This window comes from Cladosporium halotolerans, assembly GCF_011745625.1.
Source record: "Cladosporium halotolerans strain TM138-S3 chromosome Unknown Sca45, whole genome shotgun sequence".
NCBI lineage: Eukaryota > Fungi > Ascomycota > Dothideomycetes > Cladosporiales > Cladosporiaceae > Cladosporium > Cladosporium halotolerans.
Window position 1 is genome coordinate 131791 of NW_027191496.1, and position 14224 is coordinate 146014.

General features: G+C 56.6%; 4 protein-coding genes across 4 annotated transcripts; all 4 read left to right on the forward strand.

The window, feature by feature from the left end:
* Positions 1-559: 559 nt before the first annotated feature.
* Positions 560-4062, forward strand: WHR41_08625 (uncharacterized protein). Its single transcript, XM_069377229.1, has 3 exons — positions 560-953; positions 1111-3049; positions 3104-4062. Exons 1-3 carry the CDS (start codon positions 937-939, stop codon positions 3614-3616), a joined length of 2469 nt encoding a protein of 822 aa, XP_069225849.1. The 5' UTR covers positions 560-936; the 3' UTR covers positions 3617-4062.
* Positions 4063-4312: 250 nt separating this feature from the next.
* WHR41_08626 (uncharacterized protein) lies at positions 4313-5212 on the forward strand (the record flags this gene model as incomplete). Its single annotated transcript, XM_069377230.1, has 1 exon — positions 4313-5212. One exon carries the CDS (start codon positions 4313-4315, stop codon positions 5210-5212), a length of 900 nt encoding a protein of 299 aa, XP_069225846.1.
* Positions 5213-6771: 1559 nt separating this feature from the next.
* Positions 6772-7618, forward strand: WHR41_08627 (uncharacterized protein; the record flags this gene model as incomplete). Its single annotated transcript, XM_069377231.1, has 2 exons — positions 6772-7039; positions 7089-7618. The coding sequence occupies 2 exons, from the start codon at positions 6772-6774 to the stop codon at positions 7616-7618; spliced, it is 798 nt and encodes a 265-aa protein (XP_069225847.1).
* A 1134-nt stretch (positions 7619-8752) lies between these two features.
* On the forward strand, positions 8753-11176 carry WHR41_08628 (uncharacterized protein; the record flags this gene model as incomplete). The annotated part of the gene is made up of 1 exon (XM_069377232.1): positions 8753-11176. The coding sequence occupies one exon, from the start codon at positions 8753-8755 to the stop codon at positions 11174-11176; it is 2424 nt and encodes an 807-aa protein (XP_069225850.1).
* Positions 11177-14224: the final 3048 nt, after the last annotated feature.

Sequence of the window (14224 nt, forward strand, 5' to 3'; positions counted from 1 at the left end):
GGGGATCGCGTGCTCAAACAGCCGACAAAGGTTAGGTTGTACGACATCATTGACCCGGCGTGTCAGTGCGTTTCTGCAAATTCCTAGCTGTCCCGCGTCTTGCGCTTTGGCGGCTATTGTTGTATGACGCAGTGAATGGGAAGCGTGCGGCGTCGGGGAAAAGGGGGATGGACGAGGTGGCAGCAAGCTTGATGATGTTGGTTTATCGAGCTGGCCTTTAGCGAGGTCTTGACAGTGGGCCGCAGTCAATAATGAGGCTCCTGAGGCACAAACTGAAGATAAACTCATATGTGTCAGTAATGGAGATAGTCGGGGCGCTGGCATCGGCGACGGCGAAATCAGCGACCAAGCGCAAACGGTGGTGGTGCCTGATGAAACACCAACACACGCCGACCCTGCCGAGCGTCTGCCGCCCAAAAGAACCAGCGCGCCCGCCCACTCGGGCGTACCGATGTACTTCACCTTTCCGTCCTCGCGCCAGGTACACCCCATCCTTTATTGCACACCAAAACGGAGACGGCCTCGAGTCCGCGCCGCCTGCCACCGCCCCGCGCCCCCCTATTGTTGCCCACCACCGCGCTGGCACCCCTCCCCTCCCCCTCCAACACGCGCACGGACCCCCGTTCCACCGCTCGACGAACCGTCACGCTAGGACGAGCCATCCATCCCTGTCTGAGCACTCCTGTGTGGCACCTCTCCGCCCCGCGAGAGCGAGAGCGCCAGCCGTACTTTGTTCTGCGACACATCCCGTGCCTGCGCTGCACACAGCCCTTCCGGTCAGAGCCAGCAACGCAGCGCCGCCCGTCACCACCAGGCCACCTCCCAGCACGCGGGAGCGAGCGCATACCACGGCTCTCGGCCGGCGACTAGGATACGCTCGCTCGTCCACCGTCCGCCAGAGCACCGCGGCGCCAATACGCGCGTGAGCCCGCAGCCATGGCGCAACAGAACCCGTACGTCGCACCCGTGTGGACTGGAGTCATTCGAGTCGTGACATCCATTGATCTACGAGACCTGGTCGCGCTGTCGCTGGGCGCATGTCAGCGAGTGTGACATGTTGAGCGCAAGTACGCGACTCCAGTATGTGTGCTGACCGTGCCCCTTCTCCAGAGTCTACCGACCAGATCAGTTCTTGGCTACGCGAGAAGCGCCCCGTCCACCGACCGACCGACCAAAGGTGTCCCTCACGCCACAAGTTTACATGACCCCTGGAAACCCCAACCTCAACAGCTATGGCTCGAGTCCCGGTGGATTTAGTCGCTCGGACACAAGCTTGGGCGGCGAGAACCCTATCATCAAGGATGGATTCGCCAAAGTCAAAGAGGAAGGCGCTGGATTCATGAGACAATTCTGGAACGAACGTTTCCTGATCCTTCGCGAGAAACAGCTGGATTTCTACAAGAACAACACCACCACAAAAGTGTCCTTGACCATTTACCTACGCGACATCTCCAACGTAACCCGCTCGGACAACTACCCCTTCAGCATCGAGTTGACCAGGGAAGGCAGCAAGCAGTGGATCTTGAAGTTTGAAACCGACAATGATGTGTACGGATGGATGGACGGAATCTACGACCGCTGCCCTAGCATGGGCGGCGTATCCCACCCCACGGGCTTCGCGCACCGTGTCCATGTAGGCTTTGATCCGGTTACTGGAGGCTTTGTTGGATTGCCAGTGGAGTGGGAGCGACTGCTGAAAGGCTCAGCATTGACCAAGGACGACATGGCCAAGAACCCTCAAGCCGTCATGGAAGTTCTGCAGTTCTATAGCGACAAACTTGCTCCCAGAGCTCAGGACCCGTCGAGCTACCCATCGCTTACCCCTACTCCGCCTGTAGACAGTGGCAGGGAGAAGCAGCTAGGATACTCGGCTGGGACGAGCATTGCGCCACCCCGTCAGCAGACGCCTGGCTTCCAGCGACAGGATAGCTATGGTCCTTCGAGAACTGGCACGCCCGGTGCGCAAATGGACAATGGCTACGGACCTCCCAAGCGGGCAGACACCGCACCCCAGTATGGCCAAGATCAGCAAAGAGCCGAGCAGGAGCGCAGGAGGAAACAAGATGAAGACAGGCGACGCGCAGAAGCTGACCGACAGCGTGCTGATGAAGAAGAACGCAGACGGCGGCAAGAACAAGAGGATCGTGAATACAACGATTCACTACCGAAGACTCGTGTCCCACTGGCGAAGCAAGAGCTCGGTGGTGGGTACGGTTCAGACAGCAGCGATGCTCAGGCGGGCAGATACAATGCGACGAGGCCCGCGCCCCCGGCACCCACAGGTAGTAAGACTGCCAACATGCCAATTCGTAGCCTGCAAGCACAGAGACCAGCCCCATCGCCACCCGGACAACAGAACGGAACCTCTCCTCAAAGGGCACCTGCATCGAACGGATCCTCACCATATGGGGCCAAGCAGCCATCTCCCGCAAATGGACAGCAGGCATCGCCGCATACTCGCAAGGCTTCCGGCGCTCAGAAAGACCAGGCCGCTGTCAAGCCGCTTAATGTCGCCACGAAGCAGCCGACAGGCGCTCCCAAAGACCACCACAAGCAGACAGAGGCTGCGCTCACGAAGAAGGATCCCAATGAGAAACCGAAGGAGGCGCGCATGAGCGCCATGTCCGACGCACAGGTGATGGAGCGTCTGCGATCCGTGGTCAACCTTTCAAACCCGCTGGAGAGCTACAACAAGCAGAAGAAGATCGGCCAGGGTGCCTCTGGATCGGTGTACGTCGCACGCATTCGTGAAAACGCCCCTAGCCGGACTGCTCAAGAGATCCTGCGCATGAACGGCCCTAGGGCACAGGTTGCCATCAAGCAGATGGACCTGCGCAGCCAGCCTCGAAAGGAACTCATTGTGAACGAGATTATTGTTATGAAGGAAAGCAGACATGACAACATTGTCAACTTCCTCGACGCCTTCTTACAAGAAGACACCTTCGAGCTGTGGGTGGTGATGGAATTCATGGAGGGTGGTGCGCTGACGGACGTGATCGACAACAATGCTTCGATCACCGAGGATCAAATCGCGACCATCTGCTACGAGGTACGTCCCAAAACCCCCAATACTGACTGACGCCCACGCTAACACAATCTCTAGACATGCAAGGGTCTCATGCACCTGCACGCCCAGAACATCATCCACAGAGACATCAAGTCCGACAACGTCCTCCTCTCCTCCCGCGGCAACGTCAAAATCACAGACTTCGGCTTCTGCGCCAAGCTCACCGAGCAGCGCTCCAAGCGCGCCACCATGGTCGGCACGCCCTACTGGATGGCGCCCGAGGTCGTCAAGCAGAAGGAGTACGGCTCTAAGGTCGACATCTGGTCCCTGGGTATCATGGCCATCGAGATGATCGAGTCCGAGCCCCCCTACCTCAACGAAGAGCCCCTCAAGGCCCTCTACCTGATCGCCACGAACGGCACGCCCAGGCTGAAGAAGCCGGAGAAGCTGTCGAAGGAGCTGAAGGCTTTCCTCAGCGTGTGTCTTTGCGTGGACGTCAAGAGCCGCGCGACGGCGGAGGAGCTGGGCAGGCACGATTTCCTGCAGCACGGATGCAGCATTGCCAGCCTCAGCGAGCTGCTTCGGTTCAGGAAGGGCAGCGGACACTAATGGTAAGGTAAGATCTCACATGGCGCGGTAGAGGGATAGGGATAAGGTGTCGGGCAGCGAAGGAGAGCCACACGAAAGAGCGCGAGGAGCCCGCTCCGCTACGTAACAAACGAAATGATACCACGGCCGCCTTTGTTGTTTTTTGCTCTGCTTCGCGAAAGATGAATCGCACTTTTTTGGACGAACAAAAACGATCGGCAGCCGGGAATCAATTCTGCTTTTTCTTTTCTGATTCTGGGAGGAGGCGGTGCCGGATTTACGCTTCTTGCCGACCTTTGTTCTATTTTGATGCACTTCTTTCCGAGGCGCTTGCGATGATGGATTTGGGGTTTCTTTTCGGTGATACCTTGAATGGGGACTTGGTTCGTTTGGTGTTGGGGGTTGAGGATAGAACAATGAAAGTACGGCGTTATTTTATATGGAGTGTGTGAGATCGAGCACTGATATGCGTGAGTGCTGTTGCGAAGTACCTGCGCCTCACTCGCCCTGTTCCATCATCTACTGGTGTGCTATAATTGGAATGATTGGCGACTTACTATGAAGCCCATGTGCCATCGGATTAGACTTTCGTGGCCCATGCGCGCAACTAGGGCCTGGGTTGGCCTGAGGGTTCCTTCCCGTCTACACATCGATAACTACACATCACCTTTTACAATCTTGATTATTAATCCCCTTTCTCATGTCAAGACCGCACCGATGTCGGACCCCAAAGAGGATGATATAGACGCTCTCCGCACCCGCTGGACAGACCTCTACGCCACACGCCTGCCTGCTCTAGCGAAGTCGCGAGATCCCGTGCAGCCCGAATGGCCCGTTCACTTAGACCACTGCTTCGCGCGAATCGTGCTGGACAATGCAGTTGGTTTGGACAAGCCGTGGAACCAGGTTCTCAAAGCCCCTGCTGTGCGCAACATGACTCTGAACCAGTTGCGAGACGCGCTGGCGTTGGGAGAGAAAGTGGCGAATGGGGAGGCTGATCTTGTGGAATTGGATCAGAGGAGTCTTGATCTGCGATCGAAGAATCATAAGAAGCAGACGGCTTCTGCGGTGAAGTCCGGGAAGGGCGAGAAGAGGAAGGCTGATGGGTCGATATCCAAGTATTTCGCGCCGTCGCCGGATTCGCCGCAGAAACGCGTCAAGCCGGATCCAGACGGCATCCGCGAAGACAAGAAAACCATCGTCGACTCGAAAGACTCAATTGGCGACAAAAAAGACCCCGGAATGGCCGATCAACTCGCCCGGATCTCATCGTCCAAAACCCTAACGCCCTTCCGGAAAAAAACGCTCTCCCTCCTCTGCCACATCCCACGCGGCCGATACAGCACCTACCAAGCCATGTCCGATTACATCACAGCAACTTCACACAAGACGTGCGCTCGCGCGGTCGGCAACGCTATGCGAAATAATCCGTTTGCGCCAGAAGTCCCGTGCCATCGGATCTTGAGCTCCGATGGATCGATCGGTGGATTCGGAGGGCACTGGGGCGAGGAAGGCAAGTACGCGGGTAAGAAGAGGGACTTGCTTGCTGAGGAGGGCGTCAAATTCGATTCGAATGGGAAGGTGAAGGGCCCGCCTTTTCGGGAGTTTGGGAAATGATGAGGGGCTATGTTCTTCTGGCTCCCGTCACTTCACCGGTGAAAGATCGAGCATTGACATACTCATCATGAACATAGCAAGGTGGAGATCCGGCATGCTCAAATTCATGCCGCACACTTTATGCAGCGTGACTCTCAAACGGGCAACACATCCCGCGGACTGAGTTTCCATAGTGGGTCGAACGTGGGGAGAATCTGGGGTCGACATCTTCGAAGAAGGCGATCTTCTAAGCGCTAGCAGCACTCTATTGGCACACAAAGCAACGCTGCAGGTGGTCTATAGATGTTGCCGCCCCTCACTTGCAGCTATAGAGCCCGGAGCCTCTTGCCTCACTACGAGAAAAAAGATGGATCCCGCGCCGTCTATTGCCTCTCTGCGACATGGCAGCAATAGATCCGAGGGATCGTCCATTACTGTACCCCGCCTGTGTATTGATGGAGACGTCGAATTACGGTACCAAGAGAAGGAACGCAGCCGGCCTATAACTGACCTCGAACCTCACTGATCCATCCCTCAACGAAATGGTTCTCACAACAATCAAGACACAAAAATGGCAACAGCCGTCCAACCCACCCCTCGCCCCGCGCACGAGCTCGTCTACGAGCCCGAACAACTCCCCAAACTCCGCTCAAACTACGGCGCGTACCTCCAAGATGCCAATGTCGGCTGGATGCGCCCGACGCCCATCGACACGCCCATGGCCGAGATGCGCCGCCGCTTCGACGAAGACGGCTACGTGTGGGTGAAGAACGTCATGCCTCGCGAGGACGTGCTGGACATGCGCCAGTCGTACTTCGAGCAAATGGCTCCGACGGGGATTCTCAAGCCGGGAACCTCGCCGCGCGATGGGATTTTCGACGAGCGTGAAGATCCGATTGCTCACAATGGCGTGGGCGGGAGGGATCTGCCTGAGGCTGTTGAGAGAGTCAATAAGCTCACCGAGGCGCACGCGCATCCTTTTTACCTGGCTTTCCTCGAGCATCCGAAGTTGAGGCAGTTCGTGCGCGAGTTCATGGAGTGGGAGAAGGACGTGCTCGTGAAGAGGACGTTGCTGAGGCACAATGTGCCCAACGGTCTTTCGACCGGAGTGCATTACGACCGCCTTTTTCTGCGTGCCGGCGAGGCGGAGTTTCTGACTGCTTGGGTCCCCATTGGAGACGTCTCAGCCATCGGTGGAGGGCTCGTGTACCTCGAGCACTCGGATGATCTAGGCCGTCGAATGGAAGCGGAGTTCATGGAGAAGAACATGGAGTTGCCACCTGAAGAACGCATCTCTGGCTTCAATCTGAACATGGCGAGGGACGGCCAGCTGACGCATGATATGGAGAGCTACACCAGAGATCTCGAGAATGCGCAGTACAGGGGTCAGTCTCCTCGCAAGTGGTTGGTTGGCAATTATGAGGCTGGAGACGTCGTCTTCCACAACCCCTATCTTCTCCACGGCGCCACGAAGAACGAGGATCCTTCCGGTCGCATCAGGTTGTCGACGGATCTGAGATTCTACGAGGAGGGTGCTCCCCTGGACACAAGATGGATGCGCCAAGTCTGGTCGCCAGACGATGGGCTTTGAATGGCACGTGGTCGACGCGGTCGCGTCTTGCATTCCGGCGCGCTGGAGGGGCGACCAAACATGTGAAGCACATAATCGATGTCTATTACGACTCTTGCAGAACGTCAGTGTTCACTTTGAACGAACTCATCACCAAAAAAAAAAGCCTCAAAGTCCCATCAAAATGCTCCGACTACTCTTCGTCAGCATCGCCTTCTGGGCGGCCATCGCAACCGCACAATCCACAACAACCGCATCTTCATACAGCCAACCGCCCAGTACGTCACCCTCCCCTCCATCAAAGAACCTCAACTCACCGCGTCCCAGAACCCGAATCGCCCCAAGACAACCCGCAGGGCAACAACCTGATCAAGCCCGTCTCATACACCTACGCCTTCACCGTCACAACCCCCACGACCGCCTGGGGCACGCCCACGTTCCAGACCCCCGCCCCGATCCCGCCCTGCTCGAACGAGATGTGCCCCGAGCTCAACCTGCAGACCTGCCAGGACGAGATGGGCACCTCGTACGGCGTGCTGTGCGACACGCACCTGAGCGGCATCGTCATCACGACGAGCGGCAAGCGCAAGCGCGGCGACGGCGAGGACGCGGAGCGCGAGCTGCACGAGGCTTCGCTGGCTGCCGGGTCGCTGGGCGAGCGCGAGGCGGACGGCGAGCTGGACGCCAGGACTTACACGCGCACGTTCATGGGGTGTGCGGATTACTGCGGCATGTTCGACGTGAGCAACTGTGTCGGGGTGAGTTTCAATGCGGGGTTTGAGGGGAATTGTCAGGCGCTCGCGTCGATTGATGGGTCGTTTGTGGTGCCGGGGGAGATTGCTGCTGTGAGGATGTGAGGGAAGTTGAGGTAGCCGGGAGGTGGAGATGGGAGCTGGAGGTGTCCTTTGGAAGGTGTTGGGCGTAGACGGGGTTGTTTCAGCTACATGAGCTCCGGTATTCACGTACGTTCCGAGTAGCCGTCCAATGATATATGAGTGCCGGCCTCGTCGGAGAGAAAGCGAATTAAGATTGGTGGCTGCGTGCTAAAAAGCATGGTGTCGCGTTCGAGACGAACCTTGAGTAGTCCCTGCGCACAAGCAAAGCCGAGGCCATGCTTGACCCGTGACAAGTCTCCCACCCGTCTGTCGTCGCCCCGTCCTGACGATCTCCAGGTAGCGAGTTGTTTCGCCTTACAAGGCACGCGGACCAGATCGTCGCCGCTATTGTTGCATGGGGATCTCAACCGTGACCCCTAGATCGCCATGCGTTGCACACGTGCTGCCTCCGCAACATCGCACGCCCTTGCCCCCGTCACAGCTTGACGATGCTTTTCATTCGGATGGCGTCAATCTCCCAGGCGCCGCATCCGTCTGCGCGTTGAGGCCTGCAGCGATAATGGGCTGGTAGCCTAGCAGATGCGTGGTGGCAGAAAGCCAATGGGAGGGATTCCTCAGGCACGTGGAAGGGCGACAGCCGACGCTCCACAGGCCGACGGAGCCCGCACGCTTCCTCCTGCCCCTCCAGCCCCTCCTGCCCTACCATCACCCAACGCGCTGCCTGCAAAGGCGAAGGGGCATGCAACACCCTCGCTTACCGGCGCCTGGCGGCCGGTGTGGGCACCTTCAAGCATCGCCCTTTGGGGCTTGCCGTTCTTCCACCCTCTTGGCCGTCGCCTACGCCTCGCTTGGCATGGCACAGGAACGCCTTCTTCATAGCCTTCCCATAGCCTGAGGTTCAGCCTGCGCGTGGCGCTGACAGATCCCCTGCCGTCGCCTTGCACAGCCCTCGCGTTTCTTTGCTTGTCATATCTATGCGTCCGTAGAGTGTCTCCAGTACCTGAACAGCTCGTTCACAACCACCAGGCCTCTTCGACCCATGCCTGTGCTGCATTGACCCAGGCCCCCAGGACAAGGGTGGTCTCCACTCGCCTTACCAGAGCAGACCGGACCAGAACAGCTTGAGGCCGCTGCGCGGCTCGACCAACCGCTACCATGGCCATGACCCCGTCGATCGGAGACATTCTCATGCTGTCGCAGACGGCCTGGAGAATCGGGAGGGCCTTCACGCAGGGCAAGAAGAGCGCACCCGCAGAATTCGCCGAGATCGAGCGCGAAGCCAATGGCCTCAGCGAGGCCTTGAAGCTCGTCGCCGAAACACTCCACTCCGACGGGAGCGTGCTCGACAAAGCCGAAGATGCCACGAAAGCAGCAGTGGCGGCGATCTTGGAAAGTGCTCAGAGAACGCTCAGCGATCTCGAGAGCTTTGTGGAACGATACCGGATCATCCGGAGAGAGCAGACGAGCGGCGGGTTTGTCGCTGAGAGCCGTACTTGGAGTGACGTGGTCCTTGCTAATTACAAGACGCTAGCATGGACGACCGAGGGCGGCAATATCTCTGCCCTCAGAGACATGCTGCATGTGCATACAAGCACGATCAACTTGACCATGCAGGCTTTGCAGACGAGGTCTCTGAAACGACTGGAGAAAGTCGTCATGCCCATGGCTGAGAACGTCGCGAGCATCCACGATCGAGTCAATGGAGACCTTGGCGACAAGATCGACGAGCTCCACCACATCATCACCTCTGTTGTTAACGGGACGCCAGCTTTAACAGCGCGGGACGGCCATTATCGACTCAACAGCACAGCGTCGAACGGAACGACATCGACGATCGAGCTGATGACCAACGAACAGCGCCTAATCGAGGGCTCTAACACTGATCACGACTCGATACTTCCAGGACGCCAACTCGACCTTCAAGTCTCTCGCGCTTCTGCGAACTCGAGCTACGTCGATGTGTCCGCGAACCCATGGAGGGAGACTTCTGTCTCCGATCAACCCCACCCTCTCTACTATCGGGAGCCTGGGAATAGCGGGATAGACTGGGCTTTCGAAAGCGGAGCGCCACCTCCATCATCCTCGAGTATCAGCGACAGGTTCGCTGGCAGCTTAGCAACGACGGCTGTCCCTAGCCCAGAATCAATCTCTATGAGACCGGAGCGATATCCTCTTCACCATCACCGGACGTCGAATATGCCCCGACGGGAATCCACCACACTGCCTGATCTGTTCCGCGCAACCACCGTTGACAATGCTCGAGAGGGGGCCCGGAGAGAGTCCAACCTTACGTGGACACCACCTGAATCTCCTGCAGCAAAGCGCAGGGTAGATTCGAAATCCCCGTCTGATGAACAATTACCGCCTCCAGCGCTATCTCCTCGAGGATCGCAGAACGGATGGAACCCGCCAGCCACCCCTGCGTCATTCATCAGCTCAGGCTCTTCCCAGCGCTATAATAGCAGAGCAGCCCAATCACCACGAATACCCTCTGATGCACGATCGTTCACACAAAACAGCAAGCACTCGTCCGTCGCGACTTCACCAAGTATCGGCCCCATGGGATCGCAGCCCCTAGGTCCCTCGGGCTCCTCTGCTTTCGAGAAAGCCCTCTTCCGAAACGCAGCAATCCTGTGCGACGTGCGGTGTACGCTAGTCGAATACGCCCAACACAACCCAGACGAACCCGATCCCAGGTTCGACACAGAAATGGTCCCCGCCTGCCACGACGCCCGAGTCTACGTAATCCGCAAGCGCGAAAACCGCGAGAACGGCGGGACGAGAGTCGTCGCGTCCGTCTGGGCCATCTCCGACGACGGCGAAGTCCGCTGCCAGCAGAAACTGCCCGAGTACACCGACACAGTGCCCTACTGCTCCTTCTTCGAGCCCGAGAAAGTCGCCATCCCGCCCGCCGCCAACGAGCCCGAATCGACCCTCCGCTTCCACGCGCGCGAATGGGGCCAACGCGAGGAGAAAGACCTCAAGACGAAGTGGACCAACTACGTCTTCGAGACCGAGAAGGCCGCCGCCGACTTCCAGTCCGCCGTCTTCGGCCGCCAGCTCCTCGGCTCCTTCCGGACGGTCAAGACCTGCGTGCTCCACGAGGGCCTCAAGGGCGCCTTCGCGTTCGAGGAGCAGTTTGCGAACATCGAGGTGCTGCGCATCTGGGAGGACGACGGCGTCAATACCCCCGGCGCGGCCGGCGGCGTCATGGCGCTGCTGCACATGGGCGGGAATTTCGGGCAGGGCTGGGCGAGGTGGTGGATGAACTCTTCGCGGCAGATGGTAAGGGTCAAAGATGAGAACAACAAGTTCGCGAAGCTGAAGGGGATCGATGTGCGAGTGCTGAGGCCGCCTGAACAGGTTAAGAGTGGGGCGGGGGGAGGTGGGGTTAGGTCGCCTACCGCTGCGGGAGATCTTCCGACGAGAAGGGCGAGTGATGGCAGGGGAGGGAAGAAGGGGCCTGAGAGGAGCGTTACGGGCGTGAGGGTGGAGTTCAAGACGGAGGACGAGAGGGCGCGGTTCGTGGCGCTTATGAAGAGGGTGCAGGAAAGGGTGCTGCCGTTGCCGGATATTTGAGCTTTGTCGTCGACTGCGAAGCCGGGGAAGCTCTGCATGTTTCTCTTAATGCATATTTTGGGGTTGATGCTGCTGCTGTTGGATTGTAGGATACCCGGTCACAGTATTGAGTCGCTCCCAGGGGCCGCAAGACGTGTAGGAATGGTAACGATGCCGAAGAAGCTGGCTGCCGTTGGATTGATTGATACAAGATCATAGCATTGAATCGCTCTCAGGAACTGCGGAATGTGTATGAATGGAATCAACTTTGAAGACCAACCTCATCCCACGAACAGTCCATCACTGATATCCTGCACCGCTCGCTCACTCACTCGTTCACCCTCTCCCTCACTCTCGATCAGGTACACCGGTCCAGCGACTGAGTTGAGCTGGATAAAGCAATCACATGATCTCAGTCGTTGACTCGTCTGAACGATCGTTTTGAATCCTCAGTTGAGTTGATATCTTCATTACAGTGAGGCCGCTCACCATCACTCTTGCTTTCAGATCCCCGTTTTGAAGTCACATGCGGTTGCTATCACAAGCTTGCGGCGGCCAGGCTCGCCTATATAAAGGTCTCTTCCTGTCCTAATCTTTCTGATCTTTTACACCAACCTCGAACCCTCTCCAACTCCAACCTCCTACTCTCTTTCCCACAAATACAATCTCCACCAACAACTTCTACCAATCTCCAAATTTCGTTCCACAGGGATAGTCTCTCAAAACAACTTCTACCAACATACTGACATCAAAGATCAACACCATACCACAGTACCTTCTACCTCACGCCCTGTTCTCCCTCACAACCAATCTAGGATGCAAGCATAACCGGACACGGCTCCCAGACAAACTTGTTTTCTGAACTCGAACGGTAAAGTCAACAAAATACCTCTGATCGATATGCCTCCCGTATCACAACCGCCGCCAGCCACCTTGGGCCCCAGGTACCCTGGATGGACCAAAAAAGTGTGCAATATGCCATTAACCCAAGTGACTCGTTTTGGCAGAGTCGTCGTACTCATTATCGACGATGTTACTCGAGGAGGGGACGAACATCGTGAACTTCCTGATCGCGGTGCTGATGAGCACCGCCGCAAGTGTATCTACATCTACGAGTTATTCACCAACTGTTTCCGGAGATGCGAGGTCATCAGTGTGCGGATGCAGCCACATGACAGAGAGCGGCAATTTACACAGTTTATCGAGCAGCAACTTCGACAGTTGAACAGCGGGGATCTTGCCATCTTCTACTTCCATGGCGCTGGCGGAGAAGAGCGTAAGGACTACACTTGGTGAGAAATTTTAGAATCACAATACGTTCTGGAATCTCTAAGCAACTAACAGCGATTCAGGACCTTCAGAGGACCAGGCCCAAACAAGATCAATGCCTACAACTTAATCGAGCAAGCAAACCGCTCCGCAGCAGACTGCCTCTTCATCCTTGACTGCTGGGTCCCCACCCGTTTGAAAAGCGCGAAATGGAAGCGAGAAAATCACATGACAGAGTTCTACATTGCCGGGGCCCCAATGCACAATGGTGATGGGCGCACCATCCAAGGCCCCCAGAATTACACGGAAGCACTCTGCAGAACACTTCGCGGTCTCCGTACCGAACCGGACAGTAGGCCGAATCGGAAGAGAATAGCTGCAAAGACGCTACACGAGCTCATGAAGTCGGATAAGACATTGGCAACAAAGCCGATGCGCATCTGCACGAGCATGCCTGCTGAGGGGTCCAACAAGCGTGTTTGGCGGTTTGTGATTGAACCAGAGTTTGTGATGAGGGATGGCAAGTTGGAATTTTACAAGTGTGAGATTCAGAACGAGAGAACTGACCAAGGATTACGACTGGAAAATAGAGGAGATGGCAACGATGAGGGTGGTGGCAATGGTGTTGGCAGAGACGACGACCATGAAGACGACGCGAGGAATCACTTCAACGGCGATAGCTCTGATGGCGGCAACAATGGAGGCGACAGCAACCGATCTCGACGCGATGTCGGGAGGCGCCATGGCACACGTGGATCGAAACGAGCGTGTTCTTACCCTCCGAACGACAACTATAGCAAGAAATTCAAAACGTCACCTTCGCCCTTCACCGGGAAACCGATCAAGCGAGAGCCGACGGACTCGCCTGGTCCTGAAATCACATCTGAGAATCTCTCGCAATTCACGAGGGGCAGTACCAGAGACGATGCGATTGATCTTGTGGCAGAAGAAGAGCAGTATGACTTACTTTGTGTATGAGTCGGGAAATCTATGCTAACTTCCGCAGATCTTTGTTCATCTCTTCGAACGACAATGGTCATTGACATCTTATGATAGTATATTGCAGCTCAGATGCAAAGATACGCGGGGGAGACAGTACAAATCGCACTAGGGGCATATTATACGCAAATCTATTTGTCTTCCCATGTGTTGTTGGTTTCGAGGATAGTTGGAGATTGGCAATCGATTCTACAACGGTATGCTGTATTCCGGTAGCGAGGAAGATCACGCTAAGGTTTGCGCGACACACACACAATACAGACAATGAACGCCAATGCGAATCTCCGAGTTAGGGCTCCATCAAAGAATATCACGAAGGCCAACAAAGCGTATTCGCCTGCGACTTGGCCCGTCAACCAACGCTGCATTGTTTTTGCTGCCTATACTTGAATTTAGCAGTCGATCTTGCAATGCATTGAAGTCAACGCACAATCCCTTTTACGGCGAGAGTGACGTTCGCGAGAGCGCAGGAGCGAGGCAGGCGCTTTCAAGCCACGAGCCTTCCTCGACTTCACACAACGCCTTTCATCAAGCGGCGACTTCACCGTCGCGTCGGACGAAAAACACACAAAAAGGCACCACATCTCGCCCTCCCCCTGATGCCATCCCCGAACAACTTCGACTTGACTAGCATCTTGGCTATCCGTTACTCAACACTAGCCTCCACTGCTTACAACGAGATCAGTTCAACCCAACTCACCTTTCGCCATCATGGCATCCGACAAGCCAGGGAGCCCGCCAGGGAGCAACGAGTTATTCTCAACGGATGTGCCGGACCCCGATTTGCCAATTTCTGACACT

Bases quoted from the DNA above. Each gene is read 5' to 3' on its own strand.
- WHR41_08625 (XM_069377229.1), top strand. The intron at 3,050-3,103 runs GTACGTCCCAAA...CACAATCTCTAG, and splicing joins TCGCGACCATCTGCTACGAG to ACATGCAAGGGTCTCATGCA.